Genomic DNA, 23,324 nt, shown 5'->3' on the forward strand with positions numbered 1-23,324 from the left:
GCAGGAAAATAATACCGACTGTGGCATCATACGGATCAAAATAGGTCCATGTGGCACCCAGACCTAAAGTACAACAGGTTCCAACAAGATCAGTGCCACCAACAACCCAATTATATAGGACACCTGGTGTCTCTCTAATCATGGGACCTGCACCAAACAAAAGTGAAAGAAAGTTTGCAGAGGCAGCGGTGCAGCCCCAGCACAGTATCACAGGAGGAGTAGTGGTGAGCCAGGAGCTGAGGCTACGGAGTTCTTTGTGGAAATCTAACATAAGAACCCAGACCTGGAACTTGCTGGAGGTTGTGGCACAAGTGGCTGCAAGCAAAGAGTTGTGTACCAACTGCAATAAGTAAAATCACATTGTAGACCTGTGGGTGACACAGCTTAGAAACCTGCCCCAAGGGGAAGACTCTGCTAACCAGAAGTACAATGACCAAGAGCAAAAGAAGAGACAAAAGCACAATGAATACTATTGAAAACTCCCCTGCAAAGGAGCAAAGCCCTATGCCAACATGAGAGTTAACTGAGGAAGACATCGAGAAAATGAGGCACACAGAATTCATAAAACTAATTTTTAATTAATTTTTTATTACATTGCATTGCATTATGTGACACAGTTTTATAGGCACTGGGATTCCCCCACACACACCTCCCTCCCCCTCCCCCACCCACTGTGGATTCCTCCACCTTATTGCATTACCACAGTTCAAATTCAGTTGAGATTCTTTCATTGCAAGCATGGACCAAGCATAAAGTCCAGCATCTTATTGTCCAGATAAGTTCAATGGTTTCTTGGGGAGACCATTTCTGGTCTGAAGGTAGAGCTGGCAGAGTATCATCCCGTTCAATTCAAAGCCCTGACGTTACATCAGTAACAATTTATAAAGATATGGAATTAGTTGACATGGTATTGAGTAACCAATATGTTAAAAGAGAAAGGAAAAAAAAAGAATGCAATTTCTGAATCACAGCCTGTGACTTCTACATTGACATTTCAATTATTAGTTTATATACAACCGGATTCCATACACCTAAAAATGGCTATAGATTACTATTCAGCTGTCTCATGTCTATTTTAATTTTAGTATTTAGCAGTTTATAGCGTTGAAGCATGATTTTGCTGAACCTGGTTGTTTCTCAGGTAGTCTAACTCTGTAACTGTAACAAGACATATGTCAACAGTTTAGGTGAACAGTTTTAGGAAGGGTTTGCAGAGAAATCTTCAATACCTCAGTGAGGAGTAACTAATCTTTGTGTCCCACCCAGTGAGTTATAAGTGCATCCCCGCTGACCGTTTCCTGTCTGATTCGAAGCTTTCCTTGTTGTTCTCTGTCTATCTATTCTAGTTTTTTGTGTGTGTTTGTTTGTTTGTTCTGAGGGGTTTCTGGAGCAATCCTGATGGACATTATGAGAGAGGGTGGGGACCCAAAGTCGGAACCCGGCAAGCATCAGAGAAAGCTTGTCTCCCTAGTCTCGAAGGAAGTTTACTCTTCTGTTTCTGCAGACCGCTCAGTGCTCCTGGTTGTCCTTCCGATGACCTTGGATCCTGCAAGGCAGGATTTGGGCTTCTTGCATCCCATGTGGTAGATCCAAATGGGGGTGGGTTACCTCAGAGTTCTTGACCTCTGAAGGCACTCCATTTCCCGTGGTCTCCTTGGCAGTTGGGATGTAGTCCTCGGTGCTCATAGTGATAGTCCTTGGTGAGGATCTGGGAGTCTTCAGGGTTGGGATACAAGCCTCCTCCTGTCCTCCTGCTGTACTCTGAGGTCCTCCCCATGCTCTATGCATATAACCTCCTGTTAAGAGGTTGCAGAAGACTCATTTTAAAGCTTCTAATCAACAATGAGACACACATACAAGAGTTCAAAGAATTTAAGAAAGCAACACAGCAAATCAAGGCTGATATATCAGAAATTAAGAACACAGTAAAACAAATTAAAAGTACAATGGAGAGTCTCCAAAATAGAATGAAGCAAGCAGAAGAAAGAATCTCAGAATTGGAAGGTATTTCTTGTCATCAGGGGGAAACAAACAAAAAGCTGAAAGCAGAGCTGGATCAGGCCAAAAAAAGCATTCAAGAATTGAAAGACACTATTAAGCGGCCAAATATAAGAGTTATGGGAGTCCCAGAAGGTGCAGAAAAAGAAGCTGAGATTGTAAAGGTATTTAATGAAATAACAAAGGAAAATTTCCCTAATCTAGAGAAAGAATTGGGAAACAAGATCCAGGAGGGGCACAGAACTGACAGCAGGCTTGATCAAAAACCATCTTCACCACGACATATGATCATCAGACTTTCTTCAATTGAACAGAAGGAAAAGATCCTTAAATGTGCACGTGAAAAAAAATCAACTGATACGTAAAGGAATGTCAATTAAACTCACAGGAGATCTCTCACAAGATACTCTACAGGCCAGAAGAGAATGGAGTGACATATTCCAGATTCTAAAAGAAAAAAATTGTGGGGCTAGGGTAACATATCCAGCAAAGCTTTCTTTTGCCTTTGAAAATGAAATAAAATTCTTCCACAGTAAAGAAAAGTTACAAGAATTTGCCTCTTCCAAACCTGCCCTACAAATGATACTTCAAGATGTTCTCTTGACAGAGAAGGGGAATAGCACCTGCCAAAACCAAAGGCAAATGGGAAGGACATCCCAGTAAAATGACAACAGAAGACTAAACCAATGAACAACCCATTCCTAAAATGGCAGGACCAAAGTACCATCCATACATATTAAACTCTGAATGTAAATGGCTTAAGCTCAATCAAACGGCATAGATTAGTAGACTGGATTAAAAAACAAAACAACATCTATTTATTGTCTAGAAGAGACACACTTCACCAACACAAATCAGCGGAAACTGTATTGCATGGGTGATGTTGTTTTCTGTTAGTTTCATCTCTTCAAAGCACTTTCTTCTGATTAAATCACTCAATGACTGGTAGATCATACAGCAGCATCATTTTCTTCAAGAAGGTTCTTGATTTTTATCTCTTCATCTACACGTTAGTCATTTTGTAGCATGTTATTTAACTTCATGGTGTTGTTAATTTCTTTTTTCTCCCGGATGTTGATTTTGTTTTGTGGCTTTTCATTTAAGGGGATGTATAGTAGCTGTGTAATGGAGACTGTCATATCTAGTAACATGTCATTTTACTTCATGGCTTTGTAAATTTCTATTTTTGTTTCTATTGTTGATTTTGTATTATGACTTTTCATTTGAGGGGATGTACAGTAGCTGTGAAATGGAGACTAACATTCAGATGTGAGGATACAATGTAGTATGCATTTCTTCTTCCAGACAAAATGGCATATCTTGACAATAGGATGCTGGACTCTCTACCATTGTCCATGCCCGCAAGGATGGACATATGACTGTGTATGAAGAACTACATATTTGGGAGCATGAAGGATAACTCTCCACATCCTGAAGAGTGTATGTGTTAAATGTTTAAACATTGAAATCATTTCTCTAACATCATGGAGAAGAAAAGGATGCCTACTCGCCCTACTTTCGTTCAGTGTAGTACTGGAAGTACTAGCTAGAGGAATTAGACAAGAGAATGTTATAAGAGGAATAACATTCAAAGGAAGCAGTTAAATAAATGTGGCTTACAGAAGACGTGATCCTAAACATAGAATACTCAAGAAAGTGTTCACCAAAAACCTGTTCCATGTAACAAACACACTCATAAAAATTCCTGGATAAAACGAACCTACCCAAACACCTAACATTTCTGTACAATGACATCAAAGTGGATAAAACGGAAATTGTAAAATAAGCATGCTGCTGGCGTTGTTTCCCCTGCAAGAGCCTTAAAGATGTTACCATTGCATTTGGAAAGAGGGGGGTCAACATGAAACCAACTCTCACTTAGTTACAATCTTGTGATAACTAACTAACTCATGGTAACTTGTAATAACTAACCAAATGTTATGAGACAGAATCTACTTCAGTAAGATTGGCATTAATCCAGTGGAGGGCAGTGCTCATGTGCCCTAATTATCTCCCTTAATGGGAACACTTTGTCTATTCAAGTACCTAGGGGAATAGAGCCTCAGCATGTTTTTTGACGGAGACAGACCACATTCAAATCACAGCACTGTCCAAATTGTTCTATGTATTTAATGCAATCCCTATAAATTATTTATGGATATTGAATGCATTTTAGCATTTTTCTTTTTTATGTTTAAGCCAAAATGCTTTCTTGGCCTTTCAAATAAATAAAGTTTTAAAAACACAAGATTTTCTAACTTTCACAGTGTGGATAGACATGGAGGGCATAATTGAAATGAGTAGGCTAAGCAAAGAAAGACCTGTGTTGTGTGGTCACACTCAAGTGTGAGATATAGAAGATACAGATCTCACAGACGTGTTTGAAATACACATGTGGTTACTAAAGGATAGGTGATATGGGAGAAGGACAGAGAAAGGATTGATATATACCTTGATCAAAGTATGCACACTTTGATATAAACCGCAGAAATAAAAGTTAGTGAACCATTGAACTTTTCATCATCCTTGGTATCTATGATATGTGAAGTTTAGAAAATTAGAGACATTCCTACAGCAAACTCACTTCTTGTCCAGAATCACATTACCTGGAGAAACTCGCCACAGAGGCTTCAGAATGTTTCATTGCCACCTTTACCCCACCCCCCATAAGTGTTAAATAGACACAGACATTTATTTAGTTGCAGAATTCCTTTTCTGACATAGAAAATGAGGTGTTAAACTCCACGAAATGGAAAATGCAATTTATGGATTGCTAATTACTTTTCTTTGTTTTTATTGGAAAGTCAGATACATAGAGAAATGGAGAGACAGAGAGGAAGATTTTCCATGTGATGATTCATTCCCCAAGCAGCTGCAACAACCAGAGCTGAGTTGATCCGAAGCCAGGAGCCAGGAGCTTCGTCCAGGTCTCCCACGAGGGTGCAGGATCACAAGGCATTGGGCCATCCTCAACTGCTTTCCCAGACCACAAGCAGGGAGCTGGATGGGAAACGGGGCTGCCGGGAGTAGAACCGGCACCCATATGGGATCCTGGCGCGTGCAAGGCAAAGACAATAGCCGCTAGGCTCCTGCGCCAGACCATATGGATCGCTAATTATTCATCAACTGATTTTATTATAGTTGTTTTACCATATTTACATTTTTCCTGTTGCAATTATCATGAAAGTACTGCAATGAAAGTGTTTGTTGTTAAACATCTAGGGGTCCATGTTTCTTTTATTATGACAAGGAAGCAGCAGGAAAATTGATTCACTTCAAAATGTTACTTAAGGCATTCATGTAGAGGGCCAAACCATGTGATCTCCAGAGGGAGGTGACTAGAAGTCAGTGAACATCAAAGTGGATAGTCTAAATTTAGAGTAAGGTAATAGTTGGTTTTCAGAGGGTCTAGCAAGTTTCAAGTTTCAAGTGGTATCTTCAGTTTTACACTTGCACACTCACACAGATATGTAAGATGGTAAGGATGGGGTAGCTTATTGTTCATGGTAAAATCCTCACAACCTTCCATAATTGCACTGTAAGTAGAATGAGTACCTACATCACTGGAAAGATAAGTGAATATCTCTGCACCATGGAGAGAAAAGTGGAGCCACTGCCTCCCATAGGAAGAAAAATCCAGACATCCAGAGGAAAGGCAGCCATTCAGAGGAACATAAATGAATTTCAGCTGAAGATATACAGAAGTTCTGAGGCTGTGGTCTCCATCTCTGTTGCACTTTCACACGTTATCTAGGTTCAGGCATCTGGCAGATGTGATGAAAACTGAGGGTGTACTACTGTGCGATCCAACTGCAATTTTCTCACCAGTGTAATTTCAGAATATTTGCAAAGTCAGGCTACTTCATGGGACATGGTGCACAGGTTTGTTTACTTACTTACTCATTTATTTATTTATTTATTTCTTGCTTGTATGTGTTTTCCAAAACTCTTTTTTTTTAAGATTTATTTTTTTTCAAAGTCAGATATACAGAGAGAGGAGGAGAGACAGAGAGGAAGATCTTCCGTCTGATGATTCACTCCCCAAGTGAGCCGCAACAGGCCGATTCACACCGATCCAAAGCCAGGAACCTGGAACCTCTTCCAGGTCTCCCATGCGGGTGCAGTGTCCCAATGCATTGGGCCGTCCTCGACTGCTTTTCCCAGGCCACAAGCAGGGAGCTGGATGGGAAGTAGAGCTGCCGGGATAAGAACCGGCGCCCATATGGGATCCCGGGGCATTCAAGGCGAGGACTTTAGCCGCTAGGCTACGCCGCTGGGCCCTCCAAAACTCTTGATCTCCATTTTTTTTTTCTCCAATCTCCATCGGGGGTCTTTGGATAAAAAGGCTGTGTCAGTGACTCAACAATCTCCCTGATGAAAGGGCACGCCCATATTTCCCACAATGGTTGTTTGCTGTCTGTTTTAATTATTAGCAGACTCTGGAACTTGCAATTGAAGGTTGCTTCAAGTTCCATAGAAGTGATGCACAGCAACCGTATCTCTGAATTTTCTGAGATGATTGAACTTGGGTGAAAACCATTCTCAAGCACTGTGGTCAGCCAACAAATCCTCTTTGTATCTTGGCTCATACTAGGACAAGGATATCTAGATTAAAACTGTCCTGGGTCTTTGGAAGGAGAAGAGCCTCTACCAAATATCAAGTATGCTTCTTGTGCTAATGATCACACAATTTAGTCAGTCAGTTTATTAGAAATTAGACTATTTACCTATTTATGTATTTTGACTCCATATGTCTCAAGAACCTTAACCAGAGGGAGTAGGGTGAAGCGAACAGTCAATTTCAAGAGGTACTTTCAATTTTATCAGAGCTACCCGGGATAGGAGTTTAATGTTTGGTCATTTCTGATGCCAAGGGGATTTCTCAGAGATACTTTGTTTGCTTCTACAGCATTATTAGGAAAACCGCAACCTTCTTACACAAAGTAGAACTAAAGTAATCTGCAGGTCTGGTACTGTAGCCTAGAGGCTAAAGTCCTCACCTTGAACGTGCTAGGATCCCATATGGGCACCGGTTCTAATCCCAGAAGTTCCAGTTCCCATCTAGCTCCTTGCTTGTGGCCTGGGAAAGCAGCCCAGGATGGCCCAAAGCCTTGGGACACTGTACCCGCGTGGCAGACCCAGAGGAGGTTTCTGGCTCTTGGCTCCGGATAGGCGTAGCCCCGGCAGTTGCAGTCACTTGAGGAGTGAGTCATCGGACGGAATATCCTCCGCTCTGTCTCTCCTCTCCTATGTATATCTGACTTTCCAATAAAAATACATAAACCTTTTAAAACAGTAATTTGCAATGCTTAAGCTGGTTTTTTTTTAAGATTAACTTGCTTTTATGCAGATTTTATACAGAGTCGGGAGAAGAGAGCGAGAGAGAGATACACAGAGAGAATAGACAGAGAAGGTCTTCCATCTGCTCTTTGACTGCCCAAATGGCTGCGACAGTCAGAGCTGAGCTGATACAAAGCTGGGAGCCAGGAGCTCCTTCTGGGTCTTCCATGTGTGTTCGAGGATTCAAAATCTTGACCCATTCTCTGCTGCTTTCCCATGCGCAAATCAGAGAGTTGGATCTGAAATGGAGTCACCGAGACACGCACCTGCACCTATAATGGGATGCCAGGAAGCTGGGATGTTGTTACCACAGGGCAGAGGGTTAGCCTGCAGCACTTGTGCACCTGCCACTTGAGGTTAAACAATGTCTCAATTACTGGTAGGCATAGCAATCTGACATTTTATAAACCAAAGCACAACATTTACCTCAGCTCTGCTATAAATAAAGACCAAACACATACTGGACAATTGTCCTAGAATGTAAGTCCTTGTATCTTACAAGACACCTGTCCTCCAATTCTTGTGATGAAAATAGCTGAGTTGGGCTCAGCGGCGGTGTGGCCTAGCGGCTAAAGTCCTTGCCTTGAGCGCGACGGGGTCTCATATGGTCGCTGGTTCTAATCCCAGAAGCTCCACTTCCCATCCAGCTCCCTGCTTGTGGCCTGGGAAAGCAGTCCAGGATGGCCCAATGCTTTGGGATTCTGCACCTGTGTGGGAGACCTGGAGGAAGTGCCTGGCTCCTGGCTTCGGATCGGCACAGCACCGGCCATTGCGCTCACTTGGGGAGTGATTCATCAGATGGAAGATCTTCCTCTCCACTCTGTATATCTGATGCTGAAAAATAAATACTTTTTTTTTTTAAAAAAAGTAGCTGAGTAACATTTGTTTTTCAGACACTTCGTTAAAGTCGGCTACTCTTAGAACTGCAAAAGATCTCACTTTGTTCTTGTGATGTCTCGTTGCCTACCAAACTAATGGGACTGGATAGTTTGCAATCAATATCTTACACTATCAAAGAAACTCTTCTGCTCTGTAGCTAATAGGCTCCTATACTCTGGGTGCTCTGGCTTCTTGTTCTGATATTCTGATTGTTCTTCTTCCCATAAGACAGTGCAAGACTGAGGCAAAGAATTAGAGACAGATGCTCAGAAAGACCTAGTGTCTGCTTTGGTTTCCATATGCTTCAGCCTGCCTGTCTAGCTCTCCTTTTGTTTAGCTCTGAGACACACGATCTGTTTCCCTCTTCTCATTTATGTCTGATTCTCCATCAATGTTTTTTGTTGTTGTTTCATTTTGTTTTGTGTTTTGCATTTTTTTTTTCTACTTTGGACTGTTTACCTGTTAGCCCCTGACAATCAATTCTTCTCGGTCTGTCCTTTCAACTTTTTTCTCTGTCTTGTCTGCCTCGAATGGATCCATCCTGCTCTCTCTCTCTCTCTCTCTCTCTCTCTCACACACACACACACACACACACACACGTACACACACACACTGTATTTCATTGTTGTTGTTCCTGTTTGGACTCTGTGACCACGATATGCTTATTCATTTTTTCATGTCTGTCATTATTCTGTCACCCTCTGACTATTTGTGTCTCTGCTTGTATACCTTTTCACTCTTTCCTTTTCTATCTCTGTCCCATCCATCACTGAGTGGCCCTTTACCCTCATCTTCTTGCTTCTGGCTCCAATTATGCTGCGACCAGCCATCCCTCCTGCTGCCATCTCTGCCCATCTGTTCAAACCCTCCTCTTCAGTCACCTTTGCTGGTTTGTGTTCAAACACAGGACATAGAAATACGACTGTGGGGCCCAGCGTGATAGCGTAATGGCTAAAGTCCTCGCCTTGCACACGCCAGGATCCCATATGGGCGCCGGTTCTAATCCCGGTGTTCCTGCTTCCCATCCGGCTCCCTGCTTGTGGCCTGGGAAAGCAGCCCAGGATGGCCTAAAGCCTTGGGACACTGTACCCGCGTGGGAGACCCAGAAGGAGCTCCTGGCTCCTGACTTCGGATTGGCTCATCTCCAGCCATTGCGGCCGCTTGGGGAGTGAACCATCAGACGGAAGATCTTCCTCTCTGTCTCTCCTCTCTGTATATCTGCCTTTCCAATATAAATAAATAAATCTTTAAAAAAAGGGAAAAGAAATATGACCATGTCTTACGATCCTTCTCCATCCCCCTTCTCTGTCTCCATTCTGCCTAGGTATGAAGCTTCCATAGAGTCATAAGGGACTCAGGCACCAGTCTGCCTGAAGACACATGACTTCAGCACTCAGGACCTTGCCATGGATTTTTGTCATTGCTGCAACTCCAGCCACCGTGCCAATGTATTAGGCCTAAGGAGTGTGGTAAGGCAGTAGGAAAAACAAGAGTTAATATCAATTGTCACAATTTCACTTTGTCTGCATTCTCAGAATCACTCCCATCACTTCTTGAGACTATATTTTGTTTAGGCCACAAAGTGTCTCTGGCAAAAGTGAGTGATTCGATCCTAAGTAGCGACTGTGTAATGACCATTGGTGTGAGAACGTGGGGGTGGCTCCTCTAGCCAGCAACTTTCTGCTGCCTACACAGTAGACATAGTGACTATTCTGAAGCCTAAATATTCTCCTATCATGTGCTGACTTCAGATGCTATAGTGGCTTCTCTTTACACTGTGAGTCCTCCACAGTCCTCCAACTTGGTATACTGGGCTGTCAGCCATCAGATCCCTGTCTACCTCTAGTACCTCTTCTCATACTCATCTCCCTTTTGTTCACAAGGGAGCTGCCATGTAGGACTGGTATGCTGTTGTGAAAACTTCTACCTCCACCCCCTCAAGACATACGTAGCAAATGATTATAACACCAGGTTTCCATACGACTGACTCTCTGATTCTCATTTTGAACTAAGCTCAAATAACCACAGGTCCCTGTATAACCAAGTGAGAATAAGAGACACAGAGAGAGATAGAGATTGATTGTGCACATTGGTTCATTCCCCAATGGCTAGTGCTGGGACGGACTGAAGCCCAGAGCCCAGAGCCTCAAATGGGTCCCACATGTGTGGCAGGGATTCAAGCACCTAGCCATCGTCTGCTGCATTTCCAGAACAGTATCAGAAAGCTATATTGGAAATGGAGCGTCCAGCGCGTGAAATGCTGGTGCCACAGGTTTCCTCACTATGTCTCAGTATCTGCCGGCCTCATGATTACATTTTAATATATTTCCTTATTGGATTTCTGGGAGTCTCCCCATTTCACTACCATATCTGTAACACCCAAGTACAGGACCAGATGAACGCATGTAGGACCAGATGCGCTCACATTAGGTGCTCAGCAGATATTGGGTGAATATATGACTGCGGGCACTAATACATGCGTGGAACAGTTCCCATTTGCAACAGGAAACCCAGCAAAGGTAGGGTTTCTTGCAATCCCTTAAATCCTTAAATCCTTAGGGAATCCATCTTGCACCTCTAGCAAAACAGAAAACTATTACAGAAACTTGTTTTGAGGAGGAAGGATATATAGTATGAGTGGGGACCTAGCTCTTGTATCTGATTTATTTCTCAACCAACTATTCCCCAGAATAGTTTCCATGTGGGGCTATCAGTGACCAATCAGAGTGTGCAGATTTTCATCAAGCTACCCTTGAGAGAGAGCTCTGTCAGTTGAGAATCCATCTGATTTGTGGTTATATTCTGGTTTCTCCGAGTATATTTTTACCGAATGTAGAGCCTGCGTTTGAAGTTTGCTCAAGGTTTCAAGGAACTGATTGAAAACAACACAATTGCTTTAAAGTCCTGAACCAATCAAATTTGAGTGACAGCAGCCTCCTCAGCACAGTGATCAGCAAAAGAGGTTTCTTTTCGCCTCATGGATCTATTCCCTATTGTGCACTTCAAACTACCTAACCACATCCAGTTTTGACTGGAATGAGCAAGGCAGTTGAATAGATACTGTACGTACAGCATGCCATCATCGGCATCAAGTGCACTTGAAGAAACCAACAGACACAAGCCCAAATTTGTGCTATGTAAGTCTATCATGGTATTGTACACATAGGCAATGGGAGAGGTAGAAAATCTAGTATGCAGTTATCAAGGTATATTTAACTTAAGGACTATACTGTTGTGATAATATGGAGGGAAACACTGGAGGATGGAGGAGAATGGGGAGGGAGGACAGGAAGGTGCAAGATGGATTCCCTGTACCTATAAGACAATATGCTGGAAAACAATATTTTTGATAAAAGAATGGTGTGGTCCTTTATTGGTAACATTTGATCAAATTTATTTTTCTGTTTCAAAATAATGTTAATATACTAAAAAAATAGTCCATGAAGAAAAAAAACAACAAAAGCATTATTCACTGCTAGCCGATAAGCTGGAATCAAATTTTTCCATTTGTGTAGTTTGGATGACTTCACTTCAAGAAGGAGCTGGGGGCTCGGCAGCGTGGCCTAGTGGCTAAGGTGCTTGCCTTGATCCCATATGGCCCCTGGTTCTAATCCCGGCAGCTCCACTTCCTCTCTCTCTCTCCTCCTCTCAGTATATCTGACTTTGTAATGAAAATAAAATAAATCTTTAAAAAAAAAAAAAGAAGGAGCTGGGATTCTTTAAGTTCTGGGAAATAGTCACTGCATAATCAGCTTGAAAATATCTTGATCTTTGGTCCTTGTCTGCCTTAAGATGTGGCTCTCCTCCATGGTTGGAGAGTTTGGGGCAGGGTGGGGAGAATCCAAGTACCTATGAAACTGTTACATAATACAATGTAATTAATGAATTAAAAAAAGAGATGTGGCTCTCCTTCAGAAACTTGTACAGCCATTGGAAAAGAGTTCCATGAAGATGTGAGCGGTTAGAGCAAGTTCTCAGGATGTGGGTGGTCCACCAGGTGCTTCTCCGTTCTCTCAATGAAAGGGTACATTAGGTGGAAGAAGGGCAGGAAACATGTGGACTGTGTGCATGTACACTGGATAGAAGTGACCATTCACAGGCAGTGGGCATGGACATAAGAAACGCTGGGTGCTTTCTGTGAGGCACTGGTGAGGCATTAGGTCAAGAGTTGGACCAAGATTGCCTCAAAAGTGTCTTTCACTAACTGTGCAGCTAACGGATGCCATTGCCCTGAGGTAAGGGGATACGGCTTTAACTACATGTGCGGGAGAGATCGTGATACCTTATGGGCCTCTGACTTTGGGGTTTCTGATTTGTGGCTTGATTTGCTGGGTACCGAGATCACAGGAATCAACCATTGCTGGGTCCCTGAACCTTGACGGATGCCTGCAACAGGATGAATGGCTCACTTTCAATTAAGGAGTAGCAGAATTTTGTCCTCAGAATCAAGGCTTTGCAAAGTGGATGAAATAAAGGTTCAAAGTCTCCAAAAAGAAGACCAACCATTGTAGGAGCTAGGGCCCCATAAATCAACAGCATACCATGTTCCTGGATTTGCTTTTCAGCTCACATTTCAAGGACTGGGAAATGGAAAAATCAGAAATGATGAAAAGTACAATGGACATGAGACTCTCCAAAAGCCTTCTCTTTAGCTGAAGGAATACGGAAGAAGGGTTAGTCTAGCAAAACAGAAAACTTTCAGATGACACCTGCCATACGCCATGGGAGAGTGGAGAGACAGTGGGCACATACCCACCCTCAACTCAACAACAAATATAGATTAGAAAGCATGCAGTTCTTCCCTCACACAGCCCCAATGAGCTGACTCAATTATCTCTTGCCTGCGAGGATGGCATCAAATAATGCTGAGTGGGAAGCCTTTTCATTCACTCAGAGAAAAATGAGGTGACCTGTACCTTCACTGATGGGATGGTGGAATGATATCAGAAGAGATGTTTTAGTAGAGTCCTGACCACTGCTGTGCCAGGCAAAACTATGGCTTCCCACTGTCCACTTCTTAGTCTCAGGACTTTCGGGCTATGTCATCATCTGTAGTAAAATGTAACTAAGATTGCTGCTTAAGTTAAACCTGTTAATTATTATCTTGTTTTAACATAGAGCAATTTTCCTGGATTAGACCCCACATAATCACACGAACCCTAAAAAGGCAAAAGAGGTATTGTAGAAATATTTGGGTTAATGTGATGCTAGAAGGATGTGGTCCACCAACATTGTTGGCTTTGAATTTGGAGAAAGGGCAGCCATGAAGTAAGGAGTGGGGCAGCCTTGAGAAGATGGGGTTAGCCCTCAACACACAGGAAGAAAGTCCTGATGCCACAAGGAATTGGATTCTTCAATAACCCAAATGAATAGAGGCCAGATTCTCCCGAGAACCTCCAGAAACAAACACAGAATTTGGCCATGTCAGTTTTATTCTGGAGAGATCCTTACCAAACTCTTGACCTGCAGAACTGTGACATAAATGTATGTTTTGAGCTATTTAGTTTGTGTCAACTTGTTGCAGCAATAGGAAATTAGCGCACTCAGCCATAAAAAGAAAATGAAACCCTGGCATTTGAAACAACATTAAAGGAAATGGAGATCTTTGCACTTAGTCGAACAAGCACAACACAGAGAGACAAATATGACATGCTTGCTCTCATATGGGGAGGTTAATATGAGCCAAAACCCACAAATGTGTAGCCCATGTTATTTGGCATAAAGTCATTTGTAAATTGTTTTTGCATTGAATTCTATATTTTACCTAATAACAAAATCTTCCTTCTGAATCGTATGATGCTGTTACACTTTCCTCTGCTCTCTTTGTGTTTTATTGCCACTTCAGTATATATTTAATTCCCAAGCTTTGCTTATCTTGCACATGCCATATTGTGTATATCATATGTCATAATTGGGTCTTCTGTGTGATCAATTTTGAAACAGTTTTCTCTCAATAGGCATTTATACTTATTATAAAGGGGGATACAGACACAACCATCCAGCAATGTCAAGATTCCTATCATCTTTTCAAACATTCATTTTATTTTTATTGGAAAGTCAGATATACCGAGATGAGGAGAGACAGAGAGGAAGATCCTCCATCTGATGAGTGAGCGCAACGGCCAGTGCTGTGCCGATCCGAAGTCAGGAGCCAGAAACTTCCTCCAGGTCTCCCACGCGGGTGCAGAGTCCCAAGGCTTTGGGCCGTCCTGGACTGCTTTCCCAGGCCACAAGCAGGGAGCTGGATGGGAAGTGGAGCTTCCGGGATTGGAACCGGCGCCCATATGGGATCCCGGCGCGTTCAAGGTGAGGACTTTAGCCACTAGGCCACGCCGCTGGGCCCAAGATTCCTATCATTTATAAGAGTTTTTGGTACAGGCAGCTGTGAGGCAAGCCCCTACTTCTCCCAGCATGTTAAAACTGAATTTCCACCACTCCCCTGGGAGTAAATAGGTGCTGACCATCTTACTCTCTGGCAAGATGTCAGAGGAGGTCTGATTAAACAGGAGATTTTAAAAATATACTGAGTCTTGTAACACCCAAAGTAATCAGGAGAATGGGTTAAAATACCAAGTAGAATGAGAAAAGACAATCAATAGATACCCACAACAAGATAACATCTATACTTCACATTTATTTTCAAGGCCATTTACTAGAATGCTCTCTCTCTTTCTCTCCTCTTTTTCTTGTTCTCTCTTTCTCTCTCTCTCTCTCTCACACACACACACACACACACACACACACACCCCAATGGTTAGTTCAGGCTGGCAACAAAAATTGTAATAATGTGAGATTTGTTATTTTTCTAAGTAAATCCTCAATTCGGTTTAGTTAATCACAAAAATGGAGCAGATGGAAAAAAGAATCGATAAATATGAAAATAGACCAATGATAACCACTCAGATTGAAAAAACATTGAAAAATATCTGTAGGCGTGCATGTGATTTTGCTAGCTAGTCTGCTCCCTCTCTTCTTTCTCTCTCCTCCTCTTTTTACCCACTCCATCTGCAGAGCATACAACAAAATATTCTCTGCAATCTTCTACTTCCTTCCAGAAGTGGATATATGCCCTGCAAGATTGTGTGATATGATTTATTTCTGATTTTTCCCTCATTTTTACTCTCCCAGTAACATAATTGGAAAAGGTACCATATTGGAAAATACAATACATAACCTTTAAAGTGGAATATTCTATTATGCAAATGCTTAAAACATAATTTGAGGGCCCAGCGCTCTGGCTTATCGGCTGAAGTCTTCTCCTTGAACGTGGCTGGGTATCATATGGGTACCAGTTCTAACGCAGGCTGCCCAGCTTCCCATTCAGCTCCCTGTTTGTGGCCTAGAAGAGCAGTCAAGTGCACCCAAAAGCCTTCGGACCCTGCACCCATGTGGGAGACCCAGAAGAGTCTCTGGGCTCCTGGCTTTGTATCAGCTCAGCTCTGGTTATAAAGATCACTTGGGGAGTGAATCATCAGACAGAAGATCTTCCTCTGTGTCTTTCCTCCTCCTTATATATCTGACTTTGAAAAAAAAAATAAGCCTTTACAAAAAAATTAATTTGAAATAAGTAATTTTCCCATAACACCAAAATTAAAGCAAGTAAAAATACGTCAATCACTACCTGGCTGATTATTACGCTTTAACACCCCCTGAACACTGATATGTCCTCCCTCATCATCTTCCTGTTGTCTATTACCCCTGTTTGATCTCCTGACATTTAAGAAAAAACAAATATTGGACCGAAGCTTCTCCTATTAGTCACTTACTTGTACTCAATTTGCTCATATCAATCAGTCTGTTTTATGAAAGTGAACAGCAGTCCATATCTTAAGGAATACAAAATTCAGTGTCCCTTTTTGTGACAATGATATATATATATATATATATATCCATGTCAGAAGGTGTCACACTGGGACACAGATTCTCGTATAGTGTTTTAAAATGAACATCTCACACAGTTATCTAGCACATGGTTATGTATTCTATGTATTCGCAGTGACGTTTTTAGAATTTCAGATGCTTCCCTTGAAGTGGACAGAAACATCCAGAAACAGTAAATTGATTTTTGTCTTTGAAAAATTTCAGGAAAGAATAGCAGACTCCATCTTCATAAATGCTCTGTAACCTGTAATTATCACATTAGTAATAATAACAATCAGGAAACATGGTACAAGTTTGTCTTGTACCTAAAAAGAGTCACTTTGACAGTTGGGTTTTGATCTTATCCCTGGATATAGGTCTGAGGTCAAACATTATGTCTGTATGCAGGTTGTGAATTTCAGAGTCTGTGACATCTAATTAGTGACTGTAGTCAAGATATGAAACCTTGGTACATGGGGCCAATGATATAAATCTTCCAAATGACATCAAGGTCCACATAGCTTTAGTGGACAGGTAATCACATAAACCTGAAATCAAGTCCACAACATAATATCTTACGAGTTACATTACTAAGTGGATTGGTGATGTTATCTAAACCTTGAATTTTGTTTCAATCCAGTTATTCCAACATCTTTGTTGTAGAGCACCAACCAAATTTTAAATCTAACCCCATGGTTTCAATTATACAGTTAAGGTGTGGGTACATCTTCCTGTCTTATCTCTGCAGGACGACTTCATTTTAAATCCTGTGATAGAATTTCAGGATGTGCCACAGACCCTGTGAAAACACACTTCCACTTCTTTTCTCGCACACTAATGGATCTTTTGGCAGAACCCAATGTCATCTTTGTGATGGTTATTTACACATACTTTCCATAACAGTGTACTTTTACACATCTATTGTCTATGCCCATTCCATCTACACCATACTCACACCTCAGTATCTTTGGCGATTGCCTATTTTGATTCCTTAATGCCTTTGAAAAGTGAGCCTCTGGACAGCTAACCTCTGTGTTTCCCTGGATTATTGAAGCTGTTTCACAGAGAATACTAGGAAGGAAGAATGTTGAAGAGGATCGAGATGCAGTCAAATACACAGAGATGACACAACACAGAGACAGTGAATTGCAAACAAAAAGGTCAGATGTGAAAGGATACATAGAGTCACATACACAGAGACAGGGAAAGACAGACAGCCATAGAAGGGTATGGGCAGAGGCAGTGAACGAGTTACTGACAAAGGCAGGTTTACAGGCACGGACTGATGCACACACACAGAAATGCAGATACAATGAAAAGAAAGAACAACAGAAAAGGTCAGAGAAAGAGAGAGGCACAAACATGCAGAGATAGCATGCATGTGTGCAAGAGAGAGGCAACAGTCTGAAAGAGAGAGCAGGGGCAAGGCAATGAAATGCAGAAACTTTGACAGGCAGATACAGATTAAGAAAGATAACCAGTAACAGAAAATTGAGACAAAAATGATATACAAGGAGACAGAGATAAAGACAAAGTTAGAGATAAAGACATGCAAAGACAGTAAACAATACAGAAAGAGGATGACAGATAATACGGGCAAAGAAAATGATACAGTAAATGGCTCGAGACAAGCAATAAGGTAGAGAGTGACATAGGTATAGAGTCAAAGCATGCAAAGAGGAATAGACAGAGAAATCCTCCCCAGTTCTATGGACTGCGTTGTGTCATATAGAGACATATCTCCTTTTGAATGGTAGAGTCTTTGGCATTTGGTCTGTTCTCATGTAGGCTGACAGTTTGGGGTAACTACTAGAACTCTATATCTTGCTCTATTGCCCTATTCCTTTGAGAGAATGTGAAAACAATGTTAATGTGGGATGTTTTCCACCTTCCTCAGTTTCAGCAGTCAAAAAAAAGCAACTTTAAAGTGAAGACATAAAACGAGTATCAGATAAACCACTGAAACTGTTTATAAAAGAATAACAGGCTGGGTTTGTGATAATTTAGATTAGTTGTATTTCAGGGGTGGGTACTGAGCACAGTAATTAGGACACTGCTTGGGATGTCCAGGTCCCACACTGGAGTGCCTGTGTTCTAGTGCTGGCTCCTCTGCAGATTCCAACTTCCTGCTAAAGTGCACCCTGTGAAGAAGTTAGCTTCTTAACACCCACGTGGGACAGTTACTTTCAATGTCTTGCTCCTGGCTTCTGCTTAGACAAGTCCCTGGTGTCACAGGCATTTGCAGAGTCAACCAGGGATTGCAGACCTGTGTCTCAGTTTTTTTCAAATACATGACTCAAACAAAACACTTTGAGTTTATTCCAGTTGTCAGCATTTGTACCTTATAAAACTCCTCTAATCCATAAACAGCAAAAGCAATTGAAAAATGTGAAATCAGTTGCACTGCAAAGCAGAAGCAGAAATAACAAAACACATTTTTAGATAGTCTCTGAATTTCAAAGCCAGCACCTATGCTCTTTCTTTGATGAACTGCTATCATGGCATTCATCTCAAGAAGCAATGTGAAATTGCTTAGAAATTCCATGTAAAGAAAGTGAAACCATTAAAAAAAATAACCTGACCATTATACTGAATCTTTGATTCCTCTTTCCCAAACTTAAGATACTGTAAAAACAACGAAGTGAAGTTTGTTGTTTGTAGTGGATTAGATAGAGTACAAAGAAATGTAGACATCTTACGAGATACCCAGGGAATGAAGATCATCCCATTTCTGTCCCTCTCCACTCAACCTCCTCTAAAAAATCCACTTCTTCTCTCCTCTTTTCTCCTTTTCCCTATCCTCTTCCTCTCTCCTCTCTTTTCTCCCAAAACTCTTTCAAATAAGTTTTCTAATTATATATATATAAATATATATATACACACATATATATATATACATAATTAGAAAGTGTATATTTATATATCAGAAGTAATCAGACAATATGCTCAAAACATGACTGGCACTATCTCCTATTTTGGGACAAAATCAAACAAACAAAAACATCTACCTTTGCATTACCAGTTTGGAATTCTCATGCTTTGATTCCATTCCGAGGTGCCAAGAATCCCAATATCACGCCATGCTAGAGAATAGATTACCGACCCTACTCTTATAGCAGGAGGCAGTCTTCCCAAGCATAATTCAAACTAAAAATATTTCTGCAGAGTAAAAACCATGCAACTAGCTGAGGAGTAATTTTGGTTGCATAAGCAATTAATGCCCTATTGCATTAGAACCAAACTGCTTCCTCTTTACTCACCCCCAATAAAAGATGATGAAAACTTTGAAATGACATTTTGGGTTTACTAGTTTATGAACTTAAAGTACGTCTAATTAATGTCAAGACACAAGTCAAAAACAGCCAACAAGAACATCACCTAATGTCATCCAGGAGTATTCACACACTGAGAAACCACAGGAATCAAGCACATACACTAGATGGCAGGAAATGGGGAATGAGAAAACAAAATGATGAAACTGGATGAGGGTTGGTGGTGGTTAGGAATGGGGTAGGGTAGCTCTAAGCACACCAACTCAAAGTATTACTTCAACATTAACTTAAGCAAGCTAGAGGCAATGTATATTTCAAGACATTTTCATTAAGAGTAATAGAGTGGGCATGCTCACAATGTCTCTCTAAAGTTGATTGGTCATGGTCATCTCAGAAATGATGTGGAGACTGAAGGATGTTAAACCTGAGGAATAGGTCTCCACATTAACATTTTAACTCAGTTCTGGAGGTATTTGGCAACTTTGAAATATGTCCTGTAAATAGTCTCAAGCCTTATGAGTTACACTACAATAAATTCTCTGACAGAGGTGATCATCCACAATGAACCAGTTTGATAGTCACAGAGGCAGCTGAGCTCTGGAGCACATCGCCCACTCCTGTACCCAGGGAAAAGCTGCTCAATTCTCTGGACTTGTGCAGGGGTCCTCACTGTGAGCAATGCTTCTCTCCCTGGGGTGATACAAGAAGTTGCATGTCACATATATGGGGAAAACTACGTCTTGATTTTCCAGATTCACTACCTCTAGCTCTTCATCCTTCCCCAGGGAAAGCATCCGGTATCCTGTGTCTTTCCTGAAAATGACTTTTCCAACTCTGTTCAAGGAGGTCAAGCGGAGGCGAAATGCTACTTTTCTCTGCCATAGTAAGCTGACGCCTAGGCCACAGGATTTGTTCAGTGCGCTGCGTCGGAAAATGATGCGCCGGTTGGCATAGCACACCACCAGATCCCAGCCGAAATTGAAGCCAGCCCACCTCCAGCTACGCTGCTCATCCCTGTGGAGCTGCCCCCCACACCGCATGCTATTCCCGTGGATGTCAGACACGTAGATGTCCATAGGTCCCAGCTCCCTGGTCTGTTCAGCCCGGAGGAGTGCAAGCCACTGCTCTTTGTACACTGGGGTCAACCAGGAGGCAGGGATCAGTGCATCCTGATCGATGACACGAGCAGAAGGCAAGTCACATATTATGTAGGCAAGCCGCAGCTGCTGGAATGCTGACACAAAGGCTCTGCCCTGCTCGCTCTCCAGAAAAGGGGCACCCTCTCTCTCCCTCTTGTATCTGGCAAAGCAAGAGTCGGCATCCTGCAGCAGTGCTCTTCGGGAGCCCTTCCATGTTGGTTGCAGTTGCAGAAACATCCACTTTTTCAGTGTGTTGTACACATCCATCTCCACTTCCATCACCAAGAGATCTGAAGAGGCGGTGAGCTCCTTCATGAGATCCAGGCTAATTTCTCGCAGTAACTCCTCACTGCAGTGGGGCATCAGGTTGTCCAGAAGCCATTGGAAGCATGTGGCCCTGATGTTTTGCAGGCCGTAGCTGTCGGCAGCATAGAAGTAGCTGCACACGGTCTGGGCACTGATCCTCTCCTTCATGATCTCCTCGCACTGCTGAATTAGCTCATCCAACTGCAGCATACTGGCTGTGGCCAGTATGGCAACAACTCGGCTGGGGGGAATGGCCACTGCGTTGCGATATAAAGAACCCAAAGCTTCGTGCAGGGCTTGAGTGTCAATGTTCCTGTCAGGCATCTGCAACTCTATGGTGTCCATATTTGTTTCCCGCCAGGCACCACTGAACATGCTCGCAAAGTACCCGGACTGGCACAGGTAGACCCTGTGCAAGTTCCATTCCTCCCCCAAAGCCCGGATCTGTACATCACTGCCTTCACCCCTCAAGAAGAGTGCCTCATAAATCGGCAGGGATTTGTCTTTGCAACGCTTATGGCAGAGGGCTTTTGCCAGCGGCCCTTCGGGACTGGTCTTCCGCTTGCGGACGCCATGACTGGTGGTGGGTCTGTTCTCTTCATGCTCCTCCTCCCGCTCCACTGGCACTTCCGCCTCCCCAGCCACTGCCTCTTCTTCCCTGGCGGCACCTGGTTCTTCTGGGACACGTACTCCCTGGCGCCTCAGGAACCGACTGTTCAGTCCTCCCATGGTTGATACCTCAAGGGCAGAAAGTTGTACTTCCTCAATTGCTGAACCTTCCTCAGGCGGAAGTTCTGTCCCGGGTGCTGCTGGGAAAAATTTACGCTTCCCGCATCGTCATTATGACGCTAAGGCACGCCGCATTATTTGTATCTTTACTCCGTTAAATAATTGCGACCCCTACCGTGGCGGACCTTTTTCTGTTACAATGATGTTACTGTGATGTTCAGGAATTTATTGATACTTTTGTTTCGATTTCTTTCGTTACCTTTGAGAGTACCAATATCACATGCCTATGTTTCTAAATAAATTACGTGTTTGTCATGTTTGGATTTTTTTTTTCCTTATACATTTCACATTAGTGAAAGCGTCTTCTGTGCTAAATATGTTTATATTTGCCACAGTCTTGTCTTTATTTGCTGAAGTTCTCTCTCGCTCTCTCTTTAGAAAAACATTACTGGTTATAGAAACAATTTTAATCATGCTCCTTTGAATCCCTTACCGTAGGTCTAAACATTTGATTATCAGACCTACAAAACTGTAGGTGTAAGAACTATAATTTTTAAGTTGTAAAGTCTATTTAAAAGATCAGCACAGGGCCAAGGCTCGGTAGCATAGCAGCTAAAGTCCTCGCCTTAAACATGCCAGGATCCCACATGGGCGCCGGGTTCTAGTCCCGGCAGCTCCACTTCCCATCCAGCTCCCTGCTTGTGGCCTGGGAAAGCAGTTGAGGACAGCCCAATGCATTGGGACACTGCACCAGCGTGGGAGACCCGGAGGAGGTTCCAGGTTCCCTGCTTCGGATTGGCACGCATCGGCCCATTGCGGCTCACTTGGGGAGTGAATCATCGGATGGAAGATCTTTCTCTCTGTCTCTCCTCCTCTGTGTATATCTGGCTGTAATAAAATGAATAAATCTTTAAAAAAAATAATAAAAAAAGAGAGAGAAAAGAATTGAAGGGATAAAAAATATGTCCACAATCACCTATCATTGGCCCTTCAAGTTATCCTCATTCAAAGAGCCTATGGATCCATTATCAGTTTGCCACTTTAATTTCTATCTTTATAGTTGTTCCTATCATCTGATTTCTGTTTCCTTTTTCAGTGTTATTATTTTCCCCTCAGGTTCTCTTGTCTTCTCTCTTCCCTTTTTTTTCTCTGCTGATAAAATTGATTCTTAATTACAGTTTTATGTATTGAGTGTTCTTTATTACCTCAGGCCCTCTTTTTTTATTTTTTTTTATTTTTAATTAATAGTTAACATTATATGACAGTTTCATAGGCTTTGGGAATCCCCCTCCCCCTCCCCTCCCCTCCCCCCTGGTGGATTCCTCCACCTTGATGCAGCATTACAGTTCAAATTCAATCAAGATTCTTTCCTTGCAAACATATATTAAGCATGGAGTCCAGCTACTTATTGTCCAGATGGGTTGAACAGTTTCTTGGGGAGACCATTTCTGGTCCGAAGTCAGAGCTGGTATAATATCATCACAGTCAATTAAGAGTCCCAATATAACATCAACAGCAATTTGCAATATTATGGAATTGACATAGTTTTGAGTAACCAGTATGTTAAAGAAAAAAAAAACAATATAAAAAAAACAAGTTTAAAAGAGGTTTGTAAAACATGCATTTAGTATTATTTGAGTAGAGTGACACACAGAATGAGAGCAAAGGAGAGAGGGAGAGAGAGAAAATCACATCACTTGCTATACTTTCCAAATGACCACAGCTGTCAGGAGTGGGACAGACCAAAGCTGGAGGTCCATGAATGTCTTTCGACATGGATCGCAACAGCCTTGAGTATTTA

General features: G+C 42.2%; 1 protein-coding gene across 1 annotated transcript; it reads right to left on the reverse strand.

Annotated features, from left to right (window-relative positions):
• Window positions 1-19,987: 19,987 nt before the first annotated feature.
• On the reverse strand, window positions 19,988-21,523 carry LOC101518444 (germ cell-less protein-like 1). Its single transcript, XM_012931252.2, has one exon. The coding sequence runs from the start codon at window positions 21,521-21,523 to the stop codon at window positions 19,988-19,990; it is 1,536 nt and encodes a 511-aa protein (XP_012786706.2).
• Between the last annotated feature and the right edge of the window lie 1,801 nt (window positions 21,524-23,324).

The sequence above is a fragment of the Ochotona princeps genome, chromosome X (genome assembly GCF_030435755.1).
Source record: "Ochotona princeps isolate mOchPri1 chromosome X, mOchPri1.hap1, whole genome shotgun sequence".
In the NCBI taxonomy this organism is placed as follows: domain Eukaryota; kingdom Metazoa; phylum Chordata; class Mammalia; order Lagomorpha; family Ochotonidae; genus Ochotona; species Ochotona princeps.